We start from the raw sequence: 23,536 nt of genomic DNA on the forward strand, positions 1-23,536 counted from the left end.
TTGGATAGGGAGGGCACAAGAATAGAGCTAGATATTGAAAAAGTTTTGCAGGGAAGTCTATTTATAACCCAAGTCATCAGGGAATATTGATGGAAACGTTCGTGATTGTGTTAAGAATATGGCCCTATTTAGGCAACAAAAATCAAGGGCAAATGGATACTTTATAGTACACCCGGAAGTGTAAACAGATTCCTCAGGGAATCTACTTAGCTAAGTGCTCTTCAATGTCATAACTACTTACAAGTCTTCTGATACTGAATAAAGGGCCAATGTCAACAGAGCAGTCTCACGCAGAAAAGTTTCACATTGGGCATGTGAATGATAACGTTTTTAAATTAAAAACTGTGGAGCCAATCCTTCTACAAACAAACTCTATTTGTAGAAGGATTGGCTCCATGTTAAAATACATTCAAATAAATGTTAGATGCAAGGACGGCAGCGGATAGTTATTATGAACTTCCGTAAGGACTCTGGCCTGTGGACCACACAACCCACCACTAGCAGTTGCTGCCTAGTAACAGGAACAGTACTGCAAACGTTGAAAGTATCCTACCCGTGAACAGAATGTTGAAATACTGAAGAGGCTCCAGTCACCCAATTCCAGAAAGACATATGTAATCTAGAGAAGGTCCAAAGCATGAGAGCAACGTAGTTAAGGGACCAAGATGGCTGCCACTTGACTATAAGCTACAAAGACAACAAATATTCACTTTGAGAAGACCAAGGCTGCAAAGTATTATCATCGAAGTACAAAATTAGAGAGGCTTAAAAAATAATACAGACCTGTACACCAAATCCTAGAACCTTGCAGAGGAGCAACACACGACAGTTATGGCAAATTTAAGGCCAAAAAGAGGAAATTCACTGATGGCTATAAAATATGGAACTTGTCTCAGATGCATAAAGTAATACAAAGTCAGCTAATTAAGAATTTTAGACTTGAGATATTTAAATTAAAAATGTTGTGTATAAGTGTCAAGGCCTTTTTTATACTGTTTTCATTTCTCTGGAGTTTTCACTTGCTGTTTTTCAAGATTTTATTTTTAAGTAATCTCTGTACCCAACATGGGGCTTGAACTCACAACCCTGAGATCAAGAGTCACACGCTCCCCTGACTGAGCCAGCCAGGTGCCCCCACTTGCTTTTTTCCTTATTGACCCAAGAGCGATGTGTTTTCATCGCAACCTCAGGTGTATCCAGCTTCCCAGACTGTTACACGGGACTCCTCGTTTTCGCTGGAGCCACCCATCTGGCTGAGGGTGGGCTGGGCTTCATCTGGGGACTTCTCTTCCTTGCAGTCTTAAGTTGGAGTCCCTGTTTCTTGCACCCCATGCTGCCCTGCCTTAGTTTTCTCGGCTTCTGTAACCATCTCAGGAAGTGTGTGGGAGGTCATCCTCCTGAGTTCTTGCAGGAGAAAGATCCTCTCATTGTGAATTACCTGTTTCAGTGCAGTAGGTGCTAGGATTTTCTTATTCACACTCCTGGATTTTCTCATTTGTCTGCTGCTTCTTGGTTGTCCATTTATATTTAAGACCGAAGGGCTGGACGGTGATTATTTTAGGTAGCAAGTGTGTGGTGGTGTCTCCAAGGCTCTCCCCAGTGAGTCCCATCCGCTCCCTGTTCTTTGGGGTGGAGCCTGTATGGCGCTTTTCACGTGACTGTGGCTTGGCGTGCATCAGACTGATAATTTTGTCTAGCCGGAAATGATAGGCTTTGTAATCCTGATTTAATACGTGGTGGTGCGCTGTGAGGTAGAAATAAACTGCCCACGAGGTTTTCTTACGCCATTCCTGAAATAGGAATTAGATCTTAATAAAGGAAAGCAGTGCTTTGGAAAGTAAAGACGGAATAATGAAAGAAAGGTTATAAGTCGTTTCAAACATTTGTTGAATTTCTACCATGTTCCGTGTTTCTGGTGATGCAGAGGGATTTATAAATAAGACACTGGTCCAGCCCTCAAGGAACTAGCTGGAGAGACTTACCCTTTCATTTTTCTATAAATATTTCTTATTTGAACCAGAATCAGTAGCAGCAAACTTTGCTTCTTGTGTCCCTGGGATCTTCGTAACATTTTATAAAACCATAATTGATTGGATTGTGTATCAAAAACGGAGTATTTGAACGGCTCATTGATATGTGGTTGCCAGTGTTCAGATGGTGAGTGCATCTACCCAGGTGTGAGGACCTGTGCCCACGAGGTTCTTCAGGGCTGGATTCATAGATTTCAGATGGAACCGACATTTTCCGGTGGGGGCGGCATTTTTGGGAAAGACCTTATTGAGAGCATTCAAGGGACAGTGATTGTTGCCTCACCTTGCGATGCCTCTCTGTGCTGTAATTAGAACTTCATCTGGATTGTTGATATGAAATCTGCCCCTTCCCTCAAGGAGACTGAGGCAGAAACTCTCCAGAGTTATTGAAACCACGTGGCGATGCCTTCGGGGGTTTTGGATATTCTTCTGAGATACAAATACTTCTACTGGACCAGCCTCATCCTCACTGACACCTTACTACAAATTGTAGCTATAAATAAAATTAGCTCTACAACTGGGGAAATAGAGTGGGAATCGGAAACTTTGATAAAGGGGTAGGATTGTAAAATTGATCTGTAATATTTAGTAGTCAGTACGCAGACTTGAAGAAACCTGTCATCTGGTCCAGACTCTCTTTGGATGAGAAAAAGGAGACCTTGAGAGGTTAAGCGGTGGCTTAAGGAGTTGAATGGCAGAACCGGAGCCCTAGAGCCCCGTCTGGGCGGGACTCCCCGCTCTGCGTTGGGCCCTGACGGCATGTCCAAGAGTAGAGTGGCACAGCCAGGAGTGTGCCAGTGGAGGGCTGACGGCATTGGAGGAGGGCCCACCTGGGCACCAAGTACTTGTCCAGTACTTAGCGTCTGACACGTAGCAGTTGCTCAGTAAATGCTGGATAGCATTAATACTTTCTCTGAGCCAGCTGTTAGCTTGGTGCCATAAGGGTTGCCAGGCATGTCAAGAATTCTTCTCTTTTCAGAGAACTCTTAGGCTGATTATTAATTTCAGATAATTGGAAGATTTACTAACATGCCGAAAATCAGAGAAGGTGGGGTGGTCAGGAAAGACTCGGATGAAACAACGCGGCAGTCAGCCTCAAACTAAGTGTATCAAGTTATATGTTAATATTACTCAGCGAGAAATCACTCTCGTGCCTCTTTGGCATATCCACCCTGAAGCTGGAGTTTCCGGTCTGTGACTTCTTGCTCAGCCTTTATGAGTGGATTGTGCCATGTGAACTCTGGTTTCTATTAATTTACTTGTAAAGCTGGTCTTTAGTTCTTGCTGCCCTGTATGGATTAGGTTGATTCAATTTTGGTTTAGCTTAGCTAATATTATTGAGTGTCTGCTGTTGTGCAGACACTGTGCTGGGTCGAAATAATACACAGCCTCACGGGGATACAGGTCGAAGCAAAGCATCATGTGTGGTAAGTCTATTCGGGAAAGCAAGTGTGGGGTATAATGATAGGCAAGAGTGTGGGAGATTTCAGTGCTGTCTGGGTGAGGGCAGGAAAGGCTTTCTGGAAAAGATGACAGCTAGGTTTTAAAGGACAAGTAGGAGCTTTCCAAATGCTCAAGGAAGGGAGAGCCATTCCAGGTAGAGGAAACATCCAGACCTGAAACAGAATGTCGTGTTGAGACAATTTTAAACGGTATTGCTGGAATATAAAGTGGGATGCTTGGGGAGAGGGTTGTAGGAGGGAAGGCAGACGTTTTGCTCTAGGCATGAACGCAGAGTGAGCCCAGTGTCCTTGGTATTTCATTTTCCGGCCAGCCAATTGGGGTTTTTAGGTGGTCAGTCCAAATGTGAGGTCATAGGTATTCCCACCCCCCTGCCACGCTTTGGGAGAGCAGCCACGATGAGAGAACACTGAAGTTGGGGATTAGTGACCTTACGGAGGAAGCTTTGGTCTTGTAATTAAGTTTTTAGAAATGTAATAATAGCAGTCCATTATTGAGAATGTGGTACCCGATTTCCTAGTGTGGTCCCCTGGCATGAAATGTTTCAGATAGGTCTTTTGAAGCAGTTGTACAGCAGGGAAGGACACGCAGTAGGAGCGTCAGCTCGGACAGTGTACTTGTTTCTGTCACTTGATTCCCAGAAGACCAGCTGGCTGTAACCCAGCTGCTGGGGCCCAGGGCGCGAGACGATTCTATGGGGCCAGTTCACTTAGAACCTAGTGCCTCCTCCCAGAGTGCCTCATGTGCCTTTATAGCCGAGCACGTTGGGGAGCTCCTCTCCTGTCCTAACGTCCTCCACGGTCCTGGTGGTCCCTGAGGTTGGGGCGGTAAAGTGATGTATGTGTCTAGTTATCCACTCGCAGAATCTGTCATGTTTAACTCCCTCCAGAATGCTGATTTAATATCCCAGATTTTATACTTTTATAGATTCCTGTGTTCTCTCTTTGTTTTTAATTTTTTTTATTTCGTGTGGTTTATTTCGTTTTTAATAGCTGTCATTGAATGATTGATTGAGTGTAAGCTCTCTGCCTAGTGTGGGGCTTGAACTCAACGCCCCCCAAGGTCAAGAGTTGCACCCTCCACCGACAGAGACAGCCAGGTGCCCCTGTTGTCTATTTAACTTGTCTTTAATATTTCACAGGCTTTCTTGATCATGGATGGTGAAGATATACCAGATTTTTCGAGTTTAAAGGAGGAAACTGCTTACTGGAAGGAACTTTCCTTGAAGTATAAACAAAGGTAATATTGAAAAGCATCCTGAAAATGGGGGGGGGGGCATTTGGAATATACCAACTCTAGCAATTTTATTTATTTCGTTTTCTATCTATTTATTTACTATAAAGCTAAATTTAAAGTTTCAGATTTAGGTGTGGGAGTCTGGAAATAGTCATAGCATTGCTGTATTTAAATAGTATGAAAATGCCATAAATCTTTATTACTCAAATTATTAAAACAGTAAGAAAACGTCATGTTTGTGATTTCTTCTGGTAGTTTACCTCCTTTCATGCTACTGCGTTTGGCCGTCCTTGGCCTGCTGTGTGCGTCCTCATTCCGCCTCCTCGTGTGGTCTTTGGAGATTCCGATGAGCTGTGTCGGGCACACGCAGCCGTCTCTAGTTCTCTCCAGGCGAGTGCTGTCTGTCAGGAGCCAGCAGAGCTGTGGAGGGGGCGAGAAGAGTTTCAGGCGTTGTGGAGCGTTTTATAAGCTCTCACTTATTTTAATTAGTTGGGGAAGCTTTTACATAATAACCTTTGAGCACCAAAATTTGTCTCAGATTTCTTTTTAAAACATGCTCTAACATGCACACACGTTTTCCTGCTTTGTTTTACAGAGCTTGTTACTAAACCTTCTATCACTGTTTCATTGTTACTGTTGAAGGCCGTTACTGTATTGTGCCCGTGGATCTAGAATGGGTCTGTCTGTGGCAGGAGTTCTTAATCTTTTTTGTGCCATAGATGCCTTAATAGGCTGGGGAAACCTGTGGACCCCTTCTCAGAATAACGCTTTTAAATGTATAAAATTAAATAATAGAGGGACTCCTGGGTGGCTCAGTCAGTTAAGTGTCCCGCTGTTGGTTTTGGCTCAGATCGTGACCAGGGTCCTGGGATTGAGCCCTGCCTTGGGCTCCCTGCTCAGTGGGGAGTCTGCCTGGGACTCTCTCTTTCTCTCTCTCTCTGCCCCTCCCCACCCTACTGTGTGTGCGCGCTCTCTCTCTCTTTCAAGTAGATAAAAATTTAAAAAAAAAATAGAACTACAAAGGAAAGCAACTGTATTGAAAAATACTTACCTAAATATTAAACTACTTTGTTTAAATGTATATGTGCTTTTTTATTTACACCTTAAATAAGAAGGATCTAGGGGTGAGTATATAAAATGTGAGTCCTTTAGGCCTTTTTAAAAAAAAAAATAGATTTTTTTTAAAAGACTTTATTTGAGAGAGAGAAACTGAGCGAGCGAGCAGGAGCAGGGCAGAGGGAGAGGGACAAACAGACTCCCGGCTGAGCAGGGAGCCCAACTCGGGGCCTGGCCCCAGGATCGTGACCTGAGCTGAAAGCAGACATTTAACCGACTGAGCCACCCAGGTTCCCCCCTTTTGGGCCTTTTAACTCACTTTCACTGAACCCCGAATATCACGTACGAGCTGCAGGACAGACTGTCTTTATCGTGTAGTGTATTTCATGGCAGTGCCGGCATTCAGACAGAATTATTGAACCGCTAGGTAATGCTCTTCACGCTACCCCGTGGTTCCTGCTCTAACTGCTCTTCCCACTTTGTCTCTGATCAGCTTCCAGGAAGCTCGGGATGAGCTAGTTGAATTCCAGGAGGGAAGCAGAGAATTAGAAGCAGAGCTGGAGGCACAGTTAGTACAGGCTGAACAAAGAAACAGAGACTTGCAAGCTGATAACCAAAGACTGAAGTATGAAGTGGAAGCGTTAAAGGTAACTCTGGCTTATATTAAAAGGAGAAATAGATTTTTTTTTTTTTTTTTTTTTTTTTTTTTTTTTTTTAGGTGGAGCTTAAGAGCAGCAGGCAGCCGGGCAGCAAAAACAAAATAGAAAAGGCTTAAAGTGATTTTTTGAAATAAACTTTCCTGGAACCAAGGGAAAGGGGGCGTAGAGTTTAGGAGTTCACTTAGAAACTCTGTAGCTGTCAGTTTCTTAGTGATACTCGTCCTGCAATGTCATATTGTAAGTCCTGTCATTTTTAAAAGCTGCCTGATTTGACAGATTTAAAATAATATTTATATGAAATATGCATTTGTTTTGTTGTTCATAGTCTCTTTAGTTTTGAAGTTTAGTTGGGGTTAAAAAAAACTCCTTTTTAAAAAGGGATTTCCAGGAGTAGAAAAAAATCAGCCTCTTTTGCTGCTTTTCAGCGCCTGCTTTAGCCAAGGGCTTGAGCCGCTTCTGTGCCCGGGGGAGCAGGGTTTGGGGAAGGCAGGTGCGAGGGAGGGCATTGGAACTCAGGGCGATAGTCTCCTTGTTTGTGCTTGCCCTGGTCTGCGTTTAGCCTGAGAACCCAGAGCTCCTCCACCACATGTGGGGTTTTGGAGGCAATGGTTTCACTGTTTTAGTTCTTTTCAGAGAGAGGATTATTAGATTTCTTTCTGAGTGGAGAGTGGTTGACTCTGTAAATTTATGAGTTACGGTACTTGGAATGAGCGTGTGTGTGTGTGTTTATATCATAAGGAGGAGAGGGCTGCTACTACTCCCATCAGCTCAGATGGTGGGGGAATTCCTTGGGGACCCCCCATTTCTTGGGTTACTTCCTTTATTAAGGAGAACTGTGTATTCACAACACGCTCCCCTTCCCGTGCGCACGCGTTCAGGAGAAGCTAGAGCAGCAGTACGCACAGAGCTACAAGCAGGTGTCGGTGCTGGAAGATGACCTGAGTCAGACTCGGGCCATCAAGGAGCAGCTGCACAAGTACGTGAGAGAGCTGGAGCAGGCCAACGACGACCTGGAGCGCGCCAAGAGGTAAACGAGGGGTGCGTCTTTGCTGGAGTAGCCGCCGCTGGCCAGCAGTGCGGAAAATCCGGCTGTGCAGGCTCGGCCTGTCGCCCGGATCTTGGTCCCACGGCATCTCCTTTTGGGGTTTCACGCCCCCTTGTAACTCATCACATGGACGCTAACCCCAGATCCTTATCTCCCCAGATCAAACCCTTCCAGATTTTTCTTCCCCTCTGTCCTTTTCCTCCCCTTCGGGTCCTGTGGTTGCTCCTATTGGTTTTTCTCTCAAGCCGGTGTCCTCCAGTCCTCTGTCTTTCCCTCCGTGCTCTCAGTCCTCCCACGCTTGTCGTGGGCCCCGAGTCTCCTACCTGCAGTCTGCAGTTTCTTCCTCCCCAGTCCATCTTTACATCCCTACTCCTCTTCATCCTCTTCAGCTTTAACACAAACCAGTGGATTTTCCCAGAACACTGCCTCCCTCACGGTTGTGCGGTGCGGCCTAGAGCGGCTCCCCGTTACTGTTGCTAAGCTTCACTGTGATTATAATTCGTTGTTTCTTAACCATTCCGAACTGAATTCCTAGTATTTTACGATGATTAATGTGTGAGTGACTCTTCAGTGCCTGACTCGATGCTAGAGTTGAGGATACCTTGGGTGTGACAGGTGTGGACATTGCACACCAGAAATGCGCTGGTGAAGAGAGTGTACCCGCGCTCGGGGCGTTGCGGTGGGAGCAGCTAGAGTGCCCTGGGGGAATGGGGGAAGTTCGCTGGCGTTCTGCTGAGTCTGCAAGGAGGGACGCAGCCAGCCAGGTGAGGAGGGAACGTGAAGGCAGGGAGGCTTGGCCGGCAGGACTCTTTCACTTTGACTGAAGTGCGGAGAGAGTGGCTGAACAGGTTGAGCCTGGAAGGTGGGCAGCCCGGTTGGGGAGAACCTTGCGCGCTCTCTTTGAAAGCCATTCCGGAGGCAATGAGGGGCTCTTTAAGGATTTTTTAAATGAAGGAGTAACATCAGATTTTGGTTTGAAAGGATAATCCTGAGGGATTGGAAGTAGGGAGGAGGACCATTTAGGAGTGAAGCAGGCGATGGATAAAGAATTAAACCAGGGCAGGAGGTTGGAGGAGAACAGATGGGGTTGAGTGACATTTCGACAGTTGATAGGACTTGATAACATTGGCCAGGGCATTGAGAGTTCTAGCTTGAGGTTAGGGAGCGTTATTTCTCTAGCAGGTAGCACACAGTGGGCGGGGGGCCCATAGTAGGTGCATGTTAACCGTTTGTTGAATACGTAAGATGAGGAATGCAGAAAGAGGAGTTGGTAGGGACCTGGGGCTTGGTGTTTTAAACAAATTCTTAATGTACTCTAAAATTGTAAAGTTTTCTAATCTTGATTGTTCTCTGTTTAAAATCCAGTGGGGAGATATAATGTGTAGTAAATGGCCTTCCTCTTAAGGAACTGTAATGAATTTTGGTGGGAATTTAAGAGAATGTATTGAATGGCCAGAACTAATAGCAGAGATACTAAACGCCACCAGAGCTCAGAAGGGACTGGGATCATTCTCTTTCAGCTGAGCCAGGCTTTCTAGGTCAGGAAATGTCATGAGGTAGACCCCAACAGTTTCCCTTCGTATTGGCTATTTGCATGCTACTTATTTAATTCATGGACTCTCAATTTATTTTTTTGTTTTTTTTATTTTTAGGGCAACAATAGTTTCACTGGAAGACTTTGAACAAAGGCTAAATCAGGCCATTGAACGCAATGCATTTTTAGAAAGCGAACTTGATGAAAAGGAATCTTTGTTGGTGTCCGTCCAACGGTTAAAGGATGAAGCAAGAGGTAAAACTGAAAGTTTATCCTTCACCTTACTATCCCCAAGCCCGAGTTCTAAGCTAGCTTCAGGATCCGCTTTTAAGCTGTGTACATTTATATGCTTTTGTCAGGCACTGCACTAAGTTCCTTTAGTTTCTTAATGCCTGCAGTGCCAATAAGAGGTAGGTAGTATTATCCCCATTTTATAGGTCAGAAAACTGAGGCATGGAGAGTTTGAGTTTTGTCCAAAGTCTTAGAACTTTTCAGTTGGGGGTGCCTGGGTAGTTCAGTTGGTTAAGCATCTGCCTTCGGCTCAGGTCATGATCTTGGGGTCCTGGGATCGACCCCCGCATTGGGTTCCCTGCTCAGAGGGAGTCTATTTCTCTCTCTCCTTCTGCTCCTCCCCCCCCCCCGCTCGTGCTCTCTCTCTCAGATTAGAAAAAAAAAAAAAAAAATCTTAAAAAACTTTTCAGTTGGTATTCAGACCCTGGTCTGTTTTCCAAAACCTTAACTCTGCTACCACTGCGTGGGTCCTGCTTGGCTTCTTTAGGTTTTTTCCTGTTTGGTTCCATGTAAATAATTTTGTATTAGGCATATAGTGACACTGCAGATGTGCACGCGTTATAAAGTAGGGACTATTTTCTTTTTTATGATATTCTGCATTCTATCACGTACTAAAAAAGAGGGAAGAAGAATTTTTTATTTTTATTTCTAAGATTTTATTTGAGAGTGTAAGCAGGGGGGAGCAGCAGGCAGAGGGAGAGGGAGAAGTAGGCTCCCTACAGGGCAGGGAGCCTGATGGCGGGGCTCGATCCCAGAACCCTGGGATCATGACCTGAGCTGAAGGCAGACGCTTAACCAATGGAGCCACCCAGGCGCTCTGGGAAGAATTTTAAAGGAAAGTATATAATCACTATATGCATAATATGTATACAGCGGTCTAACTCCCCACCCCTCCCCCAGCCCCTGGAAACACCATTGTCCTTTCTGTGTCTATGAATCTGACAACTCTAGGAACCTCATGAACGTGGGGTCGTACAGTATCTGTCCTTCTGTGACGGGCTGATTTTCACTTAGTGTAATGTCCTGGAGTTCATCCATGTGGTAGCAGATGTCAGAGTGTCCTTCCTGTTTAAGGCCGAGTAAGATCACCTATGTGCACGTACCTCATTTTCTTTATTCATTACCCGTGGGTAGACGTTGGATACATACCCACAGGTGGGATAACTTTGTATCCTTTTTAAACGCGTTCTGTAGGTCGGTTGTGTAACTGGAAAAGAAAATGTTAATTTTGGCTTAAAAATTCGGTATTTGAAAGCAAGAAAAAAATTACAACTATTTTGAATTACTTCCTTTCTAAAACAAAATAGTGCATTTTGATAATTAAAAATACATTTAAAATTACAAAAATGTACTTCATTGATTTTGCAGTAATCCCCAAAGTACATTATTTCAAAATAAAAGCAAATGAGTTGAAAAGTATTTATTTTTGTGTCAGGCTCACTGCGAGTTCTTCTTTGGAATTCGCCCCCCCTCCTTTTTTTTTTTTTTTACACGTGTGAGCATAGTTAGCTGTTCTCTTAGGTAAGAGCATTTATGTCAGTCCTTGCATTTTTAAATTATTCTCAAAGACCATTTAGACAATAGGGTTGTCATTTATATACCCCGAAAAATAAAAAGTGTTACATGGGAAACCGTTTTCGAGAAATCGTCACTTAGGAAGAATGGCTTTATGGCGTTTCACAGGTGACTTGGCCGCATGGATTTGCTTCCTCTGGTGAGTTTTATTGCCTGTGCCCCATTTTGCAGACTTAAGACAAGAACTGGCAGTTCGGGAAAGACAACAGGAAGTAACCAGAAAGTCGGCCCCCAGTTCTCCCACCCTCGATTGTGAAAAGATGGACTCGGCGGTCCAGGCCTCACTTTCTTTGCCGGCCACTCCTGTTGGCAAGGGCACGGAGAACAGTTTTCCTTCACCGAAAGGTTTGCGACGACTTTTCTTTCTGAGCCTGCGGGAGAGAATGCAGCCGGGGAGGGTTCGCTGGGGAAGCAGAGCGAGGCGCGTGTAGCAGTGGCTTCGGCGTGGACGGCCGTGAGCTCACGCGCTCTGTGAGGCGCAAGAAGAGGTTGCACGGGGAGCGGGGCGACGGTGGCCACGTGTAAGATGAGCGGCTCAGTCCGTCGAGATGTTAAAAAGGTAAAGGTTTTCAGGGAAAGTCGATCTTTTGATGCTGGCAGTAATCCACGCTCAGGCCAGAAAATTGAAAAAGAAGAGAGTGGCCCGTCTGCCGTCTTACCCCGAACGCCGACTGCTGCTAACCCCGACTCTCCGCCACGTGTGCTCGTTTGCGTTTGCACGCACCTCCTTGTTGCACCCGCCTTTGGGGGTCATCTGTAAACACGGTTTATTTCTTTTGCCACTGAACCGATCCCGGAGGACTAGACGCCTTCACACGCCCACGGTACCGAGACTGGTCGAGCTGCCAGTGAGACTCGTGTAAGACTGGCTCCGGCGGACGCGGCCCTTCTCTTACACGCCCCCAGGGCTGCCGTTTTCAGAGGTGACATTTGGAGTCACCGATAACTAGTACTTAGAGAATGTTCTGTTGCCATCAGCAGAGGTGTTTTTTTTTGTTGTTGGTTTTTTTTTTTTGTTTTTTTTTTTTTAATCCAGATAAGCCGAAAAAGTGCTTAGCGGCCACTGCATAAAAGCTTGGAACAGAACCCAAAGCTCTTTATTTGGATTTGTTTAGTTTTTTTACAGCTTATAGACACTTCAGCAACTCCCACTCCTCCATACTTTTTTCTTCCCAAAATGAAGCTCTTTCTTCCCCTGTCTTTTTTAAAGAAAGGATTTTATCTTCCAGAGGGATAGGAGAAGGCTTTCTCTCTGGGCAGTTAGTGAAGGAAGCGTTCCGAGTCTGTGCCACCCAGTCCCGTAGCCACTAACCACGGGTGCCTGTTGACATTTTTATTAATGTGAGTTAAAATTTAAAATTCAGTGTCTCAGTTGCATTAGCCAAATTTCAGGTGCTCAGTAGCCCTTGAATAGAGAACTCGTCCCACCGTCACCTCGGTATAAGGTGAATTTGGTAGGAAGGATGAAAATGCCGGATAGTCATAGGTGTTGTTCTCTGTACTCGTGCTGGGTTCACTGCTGAGGCCCTAGAACAGGCCAGGGTGTAGATGGCAGCGCTCGTCCGGAACCCTCACTGTCCATGTTTCAGAATGGCTACCTGGGCATTTGAGCATCTCAGAATCACCAACATTCGAGAATTAACAAAGGTTTGCTTTTATTTTTTGCTTTTAGGTACTAATTAGAATTCTGCAGCTAAGCTCTGAAAATCCGTTAGTTGAGCACGAATCCGAATAGTCTGGAGCTTCAGTCGAGGTTAATACCCAGAGAGGTGCACGTCCTGTAATAGCTCGTTAGGGTTTTAATTCAGGGACTTGGCTGCGGTGAGCCGGGTGAGGTCAGTGGGACACAGAGCTTGCTTTCTCTGCCACAGGATTAAGCTGTGTCAACCCCGAGGCAGGAATATCTGTCCAGGTAGACACATTTCTGGCCTGGACCTGATGGCATGAACTTTCACTAACCTGAAAGCCGCTGCGACCTGGCTCACAGCAGTGGCGTGACGGAGAAGTCAGCACAGGCCTGACGAGGAGCAGGAGATGAGAGAAACCAGTGCGAGATGGAGAGGGCTGAGCTCTGCGAAGTGGTCTGTCGCTAATTGCATTTTATTGATAACAGTGCCTGTTTCCAAAAAACATTTAAGACAGCTTACCATAAAAGCCCAGATTTCATAATTTGAGAATAAGGGAAAGCGAGATCTGGAAGTCCCTGCTGAGAAAAGCGAAGCAGTTTATTTATATCCTGTCGCGCGCCTGTTGTACGCCGCGCATCCTGCTGGCTGCCGGGAGTCTCCTGGGGAATGAGGCGAAGTCCCTGCCTTCAGTGAGGTGATGGTCTGAAGGCCAAGGACAGCGAGGAGCAGCAGGAGCCAAGCATTTACGTATTGATTAGCACTCTGTAGAAAGCAGATAAAAGAGTAGCAGCTAACATTTCGTGAGCACTTACTATGTGCTAGGTATTTAGAAAGTGCCTGAACTAATTTCAACTTGACAACGATTTTCTAAGTGCAGTTACCAGCACCACATACGGGCCCCCGACTAGAGCTCACCCAGCGTCAGAACGGCAGAGACGGCTTTGCGTCTTGCTCAAGAGCTCTTAACCATCGTGTATATCACCTCAAAAATCAATTGAAGAAATGTGCCTGACTGAAACCTTTGCTGAGGGGCGTGCAAGAAGTTGTGACTGTCACCCCGGACAACTGCGATTCTGAACGGGAAGCCTGTTGCAGTAGCCGCTGTCCCCAAATCAGTCAGCAGTTTAAATTCCTAAAAAAAAAATCAACACAGGGTTTTTTAAGTTGGCAAGTTGATTTTTTAAAGTTACTCTGAAGAATAAATGTGGCAAGAAAAGTTCGAATTAGGGGCGCCTGGGTGGCACAGCGGTTAAAGCGTCTGCCTTCGGCTCAGGGCGTGATCCCGGCATTCCGGGTTCGAGCCCCACGTCAGGCTCCTCCTCTATGAGCCTGCTTCTTCCTCTCCCACTCCCCCTGCTTGTGTTCCCTCTCTCACTGGCTGTCTCTATCTCTGTCAAATAAATAAATAAATAATCTTTAAAAAAAAAAAAAAAAAGTTCGAATTAGGTAATAACAAGATTTCTCCTTCAGGATACCATAGCATTTTAACATTGTAATAATGAAACCAGCGTATTTCTGGTGGAACAGACTAGGAATTTAATGGAACTAAAATATATAGGGAATTCAGAATATGTAAAGTGCCGTTTCAGATGAGACGAGTCTTCACGGCATGGTATTAGGACAACTGGCTCTCCATTTGGATGAAAAAAATTAAGATATTTGATGAATTAAATGATCTAAATGTAAAAAAAAGAATAGGAAAACATCAGGAGGAGATGTGAGCAACATTTTTATAACACTGAGGTGAGGAAGCCAAAACTTCCCCCACCAAAGCAGGAAGTTTGAAAGATAGATGCCACACCGTGAAATACAAGATTGAGGAGAGAAAGGGCGAATATCTGTGGTGTTTAGTGCCTTTGCCCATTGATTAAAGGAAAGACAAGCCAGTAGACAAAGTGCGGAGGATAAACATGATGTCCAGAAGAGGCTCAAATGTCTAGTTATTCAGGAAACAAAAGAGAAAACAAAATGACTATTAAATTGACCAAAAAAAAAAAAAAGATAACGTCTAATATTATTAAGGCCGTAGCCACACAGATTGCTGACATTGGCACAACCTTTTCGGAGAGCATTTTGGCAGGATCTCTTAAGGTGAAAAAAAGGGGCCTGTCCTCTGATCCGGCAGTTCTATTTTTAGGACTCTCTTCTCTGGAAATACTGTCTAGATGTCTTAAGGATACGTGTCCTTTTAGCATCATTCGTGATGTAAAATTGGATCTAGTCTCAATATCCATCAGTGGAAGGAGACAGTTCAGCGTATTTATGGTGTCTCCACTTGATAGCTTCCGTCCCTAGTCTGGATACTGAATTGATTTGTCATCGAGCGTATGCCGCTCAGTGACACCCGGCAACAAAAGGGAAAGACACCTGCAAGTGTCATCACTCACCTTTTCTTTCTCTCTAGCGATACCAAACGGTTTTGGTGCCAGTCCGCTAACTCCCTCCGCGAGGATATCGGCACTCAACATCGTGGGGGATCTCTTACGGAAAGTAGGGGTAAGTAGTCAGTTATTTAGCCCTAGATACTTAACTGCCACAGTGTTGATTTCTGAATTTGGAGCGAGAGAAGGGGAAAGGGTTCCTTCTGTGGTACAGGCTGTGATGAGACAGTGATCAGCCGAGACGGCTCCAGATAAACACGCCAGGGCTCGGGCTCGCTGGGGCCTCTGCAGAAGGCCCTGTGCGCTGCGCTCTGGAGATCCCCCTGGGCATTCCTCGGTTTCCCTTTGGCCGTTTCTACATCATGACTCCTCCGTCTTTTCCTGAGATAACTGTTCTCGGGCCTGCTGTGTTTTATACCACTCTTGGATCCTGTTCTTGCCGTGGTCCGCCCTCCCTGTGGCCTCCCCCTGAGCTTTCTCCCCGGAGGACGTCAGCACTGGCCCTCAGACGGGACTTTGTGGTCTTAGTCCCACCCGTCTCCCTGCTCCTTGGCCACTTCAGCTTCTGTGCTGTCTCCTTGGCTCTAACCTTGGCTTCCGGAACCTTGGCTTTTGAAATCTTACCCTTGTCTGTCTGCGTATTCAGTGTTTCGCTCTGTAGAATACCTGCTCTTTGACCTCACCAACAGCAGGGCTCTTGGGCTGAACTGAGTGAGAGCCGTCTCTTGCTTTCGTTTCTTTCCTGCTCACCGGTGATCCCACAGATGGCTTCTTCTGTCACTGCTGCCTCGTGGCTTTTAGGCCGTGGAGGAGACCTGCAGTCTGGCTCAGTGCAGCAGTCGCAGCTCTCCCCTGAATCTGGATCGCGGGAAGCGGTCAGATAACGGTGTGGATTGACGCCTCTGAGAAGTCGGCGTCTCGGGCGTGGGTTCCCTTTCCTGCTTCCCTGGGCCCCTTTTACCTCTCTTTTCAGTATTCTACCCCTGAAACTGCCCGCTGTCCGTCACCCCTTCACTTGTTTGTGAAAGACATTTTCTGACAAAAGCAGAAACTGCATTGTACTTTACGTAACGGAGAAATGGGAGGCCTTTTCTGGCTCATAAAATTATTTTTTGACCATCAGATTAAATTCTAAATCTGCATTTTAACATTGCTATAAAAAGCGATGTGCACAAATTGTTTCACACAGTTCATAGAGTAATTTTCCCTCCTAACATAACTGTTTTTAAAAATCCTGATTGTTGTAAGAGTGGTGGTGTTTGGCTCCATAGCTCAAAATAACGTGCTGATTTTTTGATGCCTCGACTTACCAACTTTAAGCAAAAAGATGACAAATTTAACTGCCACTTCCCACTTTTTAATTTTTTGTTCTTTTGGTAATTTTAAAACTTTAAATGGCATGCTTAAGCCTCTGTTTCTGGATTTATTAGACTGTATCTCAGCTCGCTGTTGTATGTGTGTGTCTTTCTTTCTGTCCCATCTTGAACTCTCCTATTAGTTGGTTCTGAAAATTGAAAATTAGCAGCTTCTCCAGTGTTCTGCCCATGTGTGGACTGTAGTCTGCAGAATCAGAGGAGGAGCGGGCTCCTGGGTTGCTTTCTCTCTGCCACTCAGCAGATGTTTCAGGCATTTTTTTTTTTTTATTTACTCAAAATCATACCAAGTGTCTTCATTTTTTTGTCAGAGCTGACTTGTATGCTTTTTCCTTTTCCTGGCGTTTTTATTTACTTTCTTTTTCTTGTGGGTAGAAGAAACCTATCCTTTCTTGGCTGCATCTTGTGTCTGCGGCTTCTCACTCGGCGCCCTCTCTGCCGGGCGCTCTGAGGGGCTTGCAGGCTGGCGCACGGCCCCATTTCTCTCCCCGGGTTACTCCTGCCTGTTCCTGGGCTTCACGTCCCCCGTTCTCTGGTCCCTGTTTGTTTTGCATATGATGTTACGTAATTTATTTAGAAGTGGTGCGGAAAGGTGACCTTGGGAGTCCTCGCACGGTTTGTCCATCCGGCTGACCGTCCGCCTTCCAAGATGTCATCGGGACTCTGGGTCTGCGGTTATCTGCCAGCCCCGCGTGCTCTTCGGAGTGTCTCCCTTTCTACCTCTTTGTCCTCCTTTGTCCACGGACTTGAACTGGAGGCTCCAGCCCCACCCCTGCACCCTCCTCCACTGAGAAAGCAAGGCCATCTGATTCCCACTGTCCGTTCTCTTCTCTGACCTCTGTTGCTACCTCCTAATATCACCCCTGCTCGTAGCCATTCTTCCTCTTTATCTCAGTGGGCCAAGCGCCACGTTACTGCCCACGGCTAATTTTGTCCCTCTGGGCCTCGGATCCCATCCCTTCCAGCCCTCTCGCCGAGGTCTCCTGTGTTCTCAGCCTCTTACTGTATTTTAGTATTTGTACGTAATCTTTATGGATTACCCGTTAGGTTTCAGACACACACTTCCTATGTGACATTTGTGTATCACGTATTCTACAGGCTTTTAATCTTAAAAAGCAAAAGTAAAAGCAGCTACTCTTTAACCCCACGTCTGTCTTTGGCTGTCACCCTCCTTCTGTCTCCCTTTCCCAGCCGAGCTTTCTGAAAGCGTGTCTCCATTTATTGTTAGCGTTTTTGACCGCGCACCCGCTCCCCGCACACCCTGGTCTGACTCTCCTCCCCGCTCGCTCCGCCAGAATTGCTCGCCGATGAGCCTCGGCTGCCCAACCCGACGGATGCTATTCTGCCCTGCTTTTCCTTGGAACATTCAACACTGGGTTTTTTTTTATTTTTTTAGCTCTTTCCTCCCTTTGCTTCTCTGATGCTGTGTCAGGTCTGCTTCCTGCCTTCCCGCTCATTCCTCTTTGTCATCTGGTTGGGTCTTCATCTGCCCACCCTTCCAGGGTTGATTTGTTCAGAGCTCTGTCCTTGAATTCCTGATCTCATCCTTCCCAGCCTTGCCGTCTGCTACCCTCCGGCTCTGGAATCTTCTACCACACTCTTTCCCCTGGTGCCGGACCCAGTACTTGCCCTTGCGTCTGTCCCTCCGAGGCCTCAGACCAGCTTGTGTCTGCTCTGTGATCACGTTCGGCAAGTGTGTGGATGGACGGATGTCTTGAATAAGGAAATTAATGACTCTCCAATAGTCCCCCCCCTTAGGAGGGAACACGGATGGGTCAGGAGACCTGGGATCTGCCTACTTTGCCTCAGTTTTCTTAGTTGTAAGGTCAGGAGTATGTCTGTATCCGTCAGTAATACCGAGAGGAATAACTGCATCATTCTGAGGTCATTAGGGGTCAGCGTAAACGTTCCCTCTTTCTGTCAGAGAGGTGACTGTGGCTTGAATGGCTACCGTTATCAACAAAGAGAGTGTAATTTTAGTCTTGAAATAGAAATGGTTTGAAATGCAGATTTTTATGTACAGCTACTGTTTTGACAAGCCAATCATTCCTCCTTCTTTCCGTAGGCTTTAGAATCCAAACTAGCAGCTTGCAGGAATTTTGCAAAGGACCAAGCATCACGAAAATCCTATATTTCAGGGAATGTGAACTGTGGGGGGATGAATAGCAGCAGTGCAAAGCTCTCTCGACCGGGACATACGTCTTTCTTTGACAAAGGGTAAGTCTTGGACTTTTTAAGTGATTTTTTTTTGAGTAGTAAAGTCGCATGTTATTCAGTGAGCTTATTGAACTTTGAAAAGCTAAACTCGGTTTGGTGAACCTCCCTGAAGCAGTATCATTCAGGTCTTAGGGGACATAAGTCTGTTGTTGTCTTCTGGTCCCCGTGGAGTCTGTTGCCCCGAGAACTCTGACGCTTGTGTCTTGGGAAGCAGACTCTTGCAAGGGAGCAGTGCCTAGGCTCTGGGAATTAAAGACGACTGGTAACAGTTCTTATTCTCCAGGCGCTTAAAGGCTGGTGGATTTTCTTGGCCGATAGTCGGTAAGGGTAGAAGAGAGCACCGTGGTCGTGTATGTGCAGACTCTGCAAGAACCCTGTTGTCTGAAGATTTTAGAAAAGTATGAAACCACTGGATCGAATACAGTTTAGGGGACACACATTTTGTATGACGTGAAGATGTATTTTGGGGAATTGACAGTGTTTAAAAAAGTGGCATAAGACTGAAATAGTGGTACGTCCTTAATGCAAAACCGTTTCAGTTGGTGCAGAGGTGTGTAAGGAGAGAGTAGGTGTTTTCTGTTTTCACACTATTTTTGCATCCTTCCACTTACTCTTAGGCATGTAAAATCATACTTTTATGCATCTGCTATACGCTTGTAAATTTAATGGCATTAGACTTTAAATACGGCTCTGCAACCCGCTCCCGCCCCCCATCGTGACTAGTGGGGCCAGTATCCCTCCCTGTCAGTGCACGGTGTTCCCCCTCAGGTCAAAAACACCACTGCGTGGTCGTGCTTCCACTGGCTGTGCCTTCACTTAGCTACCAGCCAGTCGGCTCCGGTGGTCGGGCTGTGCGGACCGGGTCCCGTCAGGTAGCTGCTGTCGGAACGGCGTCGGGCCACCTGCTCCCTTGCTCCCGTCGCTGTTTGGAGCTGGAGAGCCCGTTTGTTCTTGTTCTATGAAAACAGGACAGATAAAGTCCAGAGACGTTCACAGTTTCTTAAAGGAGCTTGTATTTTCTGCTTTCCTCAGTAACGGTGGCCCGTTCTGGAGGACTCGGCACACAGACCGCTCTGGAAAGCCTCTTTTTGTCGCCCCTGTGGATTAGAGTGTTCTGGTTTCTCTCTCTCCCTGAAGGGACTCCTACCCGAAGGGTACCTGTTCCATTAAGGAGCACATTAGAAAGTAGCAATATATAGATCAGAACTTCATTCTAACCACTGGGGTTCCTCAGGGGGAGTAAGTATAAAATTAACTGTCCTCAGGGTTAGGAGTTTCGGGCAACCTTGAGGAGCACCCATTTTATACTGTAACGGTGAGTGGAATACACAGATATTTCACACGGAAGTCGCCGTTTCTCCCAAGTAATACAGGGAAAGTTTTGAGGGTAGTCTTCACGAGCGTTGAAAACAGTACAAGTATTTTGTCTAGCGTGTAATTAAGCTCCAGTAGAACAGTCATGGGTCTTTGTCTGGAATCCTGTTTCTTGCCTCAGATGCCCTGTGACGCGAGAACGGGCAGGAACCAGAAACGGGTGGTTTGGGGCGATGCCTCTGACGCAGGGAGTCTCAGAACAGTCAGATGAAGGCGGGGTCGCCGTCTGTGCGGGCTCACTGCTCCTGGCTTCCACGTGGCCCGGGCACGCGGCACCGGGGCGCCGCTGGCCCACAGAGGGACCCCCGTCTCAGGGAGCTGGAGACGATGCAGGGTCACCCGGAACCAGGAGTTTGGGCTCTGTCATGGAGCCCCTGTCCCCTGAGGAACATTCTGGATGCACGTGCAGGCTTTATTTCCTGAACCGAACCTGGAGACGTGCTTCCCGAGAGAGACCGTTACAGACGATACTTAGTTTTGCTCTGAGTAGTACAAATTTTTAACTGTACTGTTTCCGTTACGGATTAACCGTGCTTCTGTGGGCTGGCCTCAGTGTTTAGTCGATACACTCAACGGATTGTACGTCCACACTCCAGTATTAACCTGCTTCTTGAACCACGTGTGTCCCGTTGCCGTATTCCTGGAGCTAACTGTGCTTCCGCTGTTTGTACCTCCTCGCTGCTTTGCTCTGGTCCTGGCTTCCTTCTGCCCCGCCTGGCTTTGAACCCTGGCCTTTCCTCCTGCTGGCCTGCTGACTAGACAAAGTCATGATGGTGTGTACCAGCCGCGACAGGAAGGGGGGACGCGTCCCCACCCCCAGCTCCATTGTGGAGTCTGGCAGTTCAAAAATGCCATTTCGTACAGAAGTGTGCAAGTGGGGAGCTTGGAGTGGTAGCGTGGGAGAAAACTCCATTTTCAAAAGCCTTCAGCTCGAGCTTGCCTGCCCTCCTCCCACTGAGGAGTGTGTGCGCGGCACCGGCCCTGTGTCTCCCCGGCACTCCCAGAGACCTGCGGGGCGGGGGGGCTCAGCAGAGGAGGTGCGGGCGAACGCGCATGCGCCCGCCCCGCCCGCGAGGTCCTGTGATGCCGTGAGGCCTGCCCGCATGAAACCAGACGACACACCTTCTCATTAGGGGAGCGCATGTGGTTCGAAAATATTCTGTAAGTTCTGGTGGTTTGAGGGCTTCCTGGAAACAGGGTTTTATCTAGTCTGTGATGGCTTCTGCTAGGTTCTAGAATGTGGCTCTCTGGACCTCCTGCCTGGCCTTGCTCTGTGTCCTCCAACTACTGACAGCCCTTCGTGTCCCTCATCTGAACCTCACGTGTAGTACGCTCACTTGACTTCGCTCAAAAACGGTCTGTTTTCTCCATCGTTTTCATTCAGCCTCTTAAGTATCACTTGCCCCGATTTTGTAAGCGAATGTGATCTCACTGGGGCTGTGTGTAGGTGGGCGTAGACCAATTGTAGGGCACGCTGTGAAAATAGTACTTGTATTACTGTTTAATGTTTTTTCCTTTTTTTTTTATTAGGCAAGAAAAAGTCATATTTCCCACGTTGTTCATGGGTAACTGAATTTGTTTGCTGTGCTCTTTTCCTCCTTTCTCCATCTGGGTGTGTGGTGGGAGTGCAGTAACACGCTGGTTTTACTAACTGCATGGGGCTGACTCCGCTTTAACCAACTTACAGCCCGGGTGTGAGCGCGGCAGTTCCGGCCTGACCCGACTCCGGCCCCTTAGTACTGGTTCAGCTGTGCAGAGCTCAAGGAGCTCGTGGCCGTGGTCCCTGGGCGGTGGTGGCCAGCAGGCCTGGCGGCGCTCCTGGTGTGGGGTTGGCGCTGTGGCCGTGCTGCTGCCGCCGGGAGTCTGGGTGTGGGGGTCGCGTGTCGCTGTCAGGCCCCGGGGTCACATTTGACTTGAGTTCCTTTTGACCAGAGTCTTCTGTTTTCTCAAGGCGGGCACCAGTGGTAATGGAGCCTTGCTGCCTGGGGACTCTCCCCTCTCTGCTCACTCTTGGATTCCCCGTGTGCATCGGGACAGGAGATGGAGACGTGTGTGTGCGTGTGTGTGTGTGTACACATGCGTGCGCGTGTGATCTGCCCTTTCAGGGAGGTGCATTTCCGTCTGCAGCGCTGGCTGGTGCTTGTCTGAGCGTCGGCTCCGTGGATCGGGAGCGAGTCCACTCCGACGCCAGCTCTGGCGCGTCTCTCTCCTGCCCGCGGCCGCACTCGGGTGCCCCGGCCCTTGCTGCCGACGGATTTGGTCTGCGTGCTCTGCTTTGTCACGATAGGCTTCTCGCCCTGCTGACCAGCTCCTCCCCTCTCTCCGCTTCTGCTGCTGCTGTTTCACCGCTGACCGGAGGCCCTGTGCTGAGCTCGATTCGCTATTTTTCACACTCTTGAGCCAGATGTTGGTGGTAAGACCATGACATTTCTGGAACCTTTTTTGGACAGACGATTCCCAGATCTGTCTCTGTCCCTGTGCGTTCCCTCTCCATTCAGTCCTGCGTTGTCCACTGGGACATTTCCCTGCGGCTCTTTTGCTGCTCCCGAAGCCCAAGTGGTGAGTACGCCTCTTGGAACCCTGCCCCCACGGCACGGCTTTGCCATCGCGGGAAGGGACCTCGCCAGACCGCTGCTTCCACCTGTGGGGTCCGCTTTCTTCTCCCTCTGGCCTTTTTCCGTCCCACTCCTCGCCTCAGAAGACAGTGCTAGGTGCGAGCCTGGCAGGTTATGCTCTCTGTGCTGCATCCAGCCTTCACGTCAAGGATTCTCATTTCTGTCCGCACAGGGAAATGGCCCGTCGAGTTTCTTGTTCTCCTTTTCTCTGCCGGTTGCCACTGCTTATTTTTCCCGTGAGAGCTGAGCCGCGTCGGGAGCACGAGAGTTGCTGCTCGCGGAGGGCCGTCAGGTGTCCTCCGGCCAGGAGGAGCCTGGGAAGGGGGACTGTGGCCTGGGCGCCCACTGACAGGTTCAGGGGGTGAGCTCAGGCTGGACTTTGCTTGCTTTGGTTTCTTCAGCAGAACAATAGGGATGAGTTTGCTGTTTTGTTGAAATGGTCTGTGTGGTTTGAGACTGTAAGAATCCCAGCCCGAAAACCTGCGCGTGGGGCCCTTGTCGTGGGGCTTCCACGTGTCCCTGTGGGATGGGGCCAGGTGGTCCTTGGCGCCCGGTGGGGCTTGTCCTGCGGCCGCCGTGCTCGGAGAGGCCGGAGTGTGATGTTCGCATGTTGGAAGCTGAGGCCGTGTGTGAGGCCCGCCTGGTTCTCGCTGAGGTTCTGGAACTAGCCAGACACATGGCAGACGGGCTGATGCTGTGAAGGCTGCAGGGGCACGCGGGCTGTGGGCCCGGCCCCGAGAAGAGGCACGGGCGCGGGTAGCCGTGGGAGGATGGGGACGGGTGGTGGGGAGGCCCAGAAAGAAAAGGGAAGGTCCTGGAGCACATCACTGAGGGAGGAAGTGGCGTTCCTGAGGCTCTCCTGTTGCTCTTGGCCTGTGTGTGGGCGGCTTGCTTTCCAGCTCAACTACTGTACCGGGAGGTTAGTTACTTGGGACGTTAACTCTTTCTTCAAAGGGGTCAGGGATCGTTCCTTGTCTCTGTGTGCCTGCTTCTCTGAGATCACACTTCTTCAGTGTATGGAACGGTACCTTTGTAGCGAATGTGTGGCACCCCCCCCCCCC

General features: G+C 47.8%; 1 protein-coding gene across 4 annotated transcripts in view; it reads left to right on the forward strand.

Annotated features, from left to right (window-relative positions):
- Positions 1 to 23,536, forward strand: part of NDEL1 (nudE neurodevelopment protein 1 like 1) — a 44,575-nt gene that overhangs the window by 18,623 nt on the left and 2,416 nt on the right. For 2 of the 4 annotated variants that reach the window (XM_008687996.2, XM_040630017.1), the window contains exons 2-10: positions 4,633 to 4,730; positions 6,277 to 6,430; positions 7,321 to 7,469; positions 9,140 to 9,276; positions 11,059 to 11,232; positions 14,920 to 15,011; positions 18,335 to 18,486; positions 21,391 to 21,425; positions 22,311 to 22,419. In XM_008687996.2, the coding sequence (XP_008686218.1) occupies positions 4,645 to 4,730; positions 6,277 to 6,430; positions 7,321 to 7,469; positions 9,140 to 9,276; positions 11,059 to 11,232; positions 14,920 to 15,011; positions 18,335 to 18,486; positions 21,391 to 21,425; positions 22,311 to 22,419 (1,088 nt within the window). In that variant the 5' untranslated portion in view covers positions 4,633 to 4,644. The remainder of the gene's footprint in view (positions 1 to 4,632; positions 4,731 to 6,276; positions 6,431 to 7,320; positions 7,470 to 9,139; positions 9,277 to 11,058; positions 11,233 to 14,919; positions 15,012 to 18,334; positions 18,487 to 21,390; positions 21,426 to 22,310; positions 22,420 to 23,536) is intronic. The other 2 variants (XM_008687998.2, XM_008687997.2) reach the window with 2 other exon arrangements.

This window comes from Ursus maritimus, unplaced genomic scaffold, assembly GCF_017311325.1.
Source record: "Ursus maritimus isolate PB19 unplaced genomic scaffold, ASM1731132v1 scaffold_14, whole genome shotgun sequence".
In the NCBI taxonomy this organism is placed as follows: domain Eukaryota; kingdom Metazoa; phylum Chordata; class Mammalia; order Carnivora; family Ursidae; genus Ursus; species Ursus maritimus.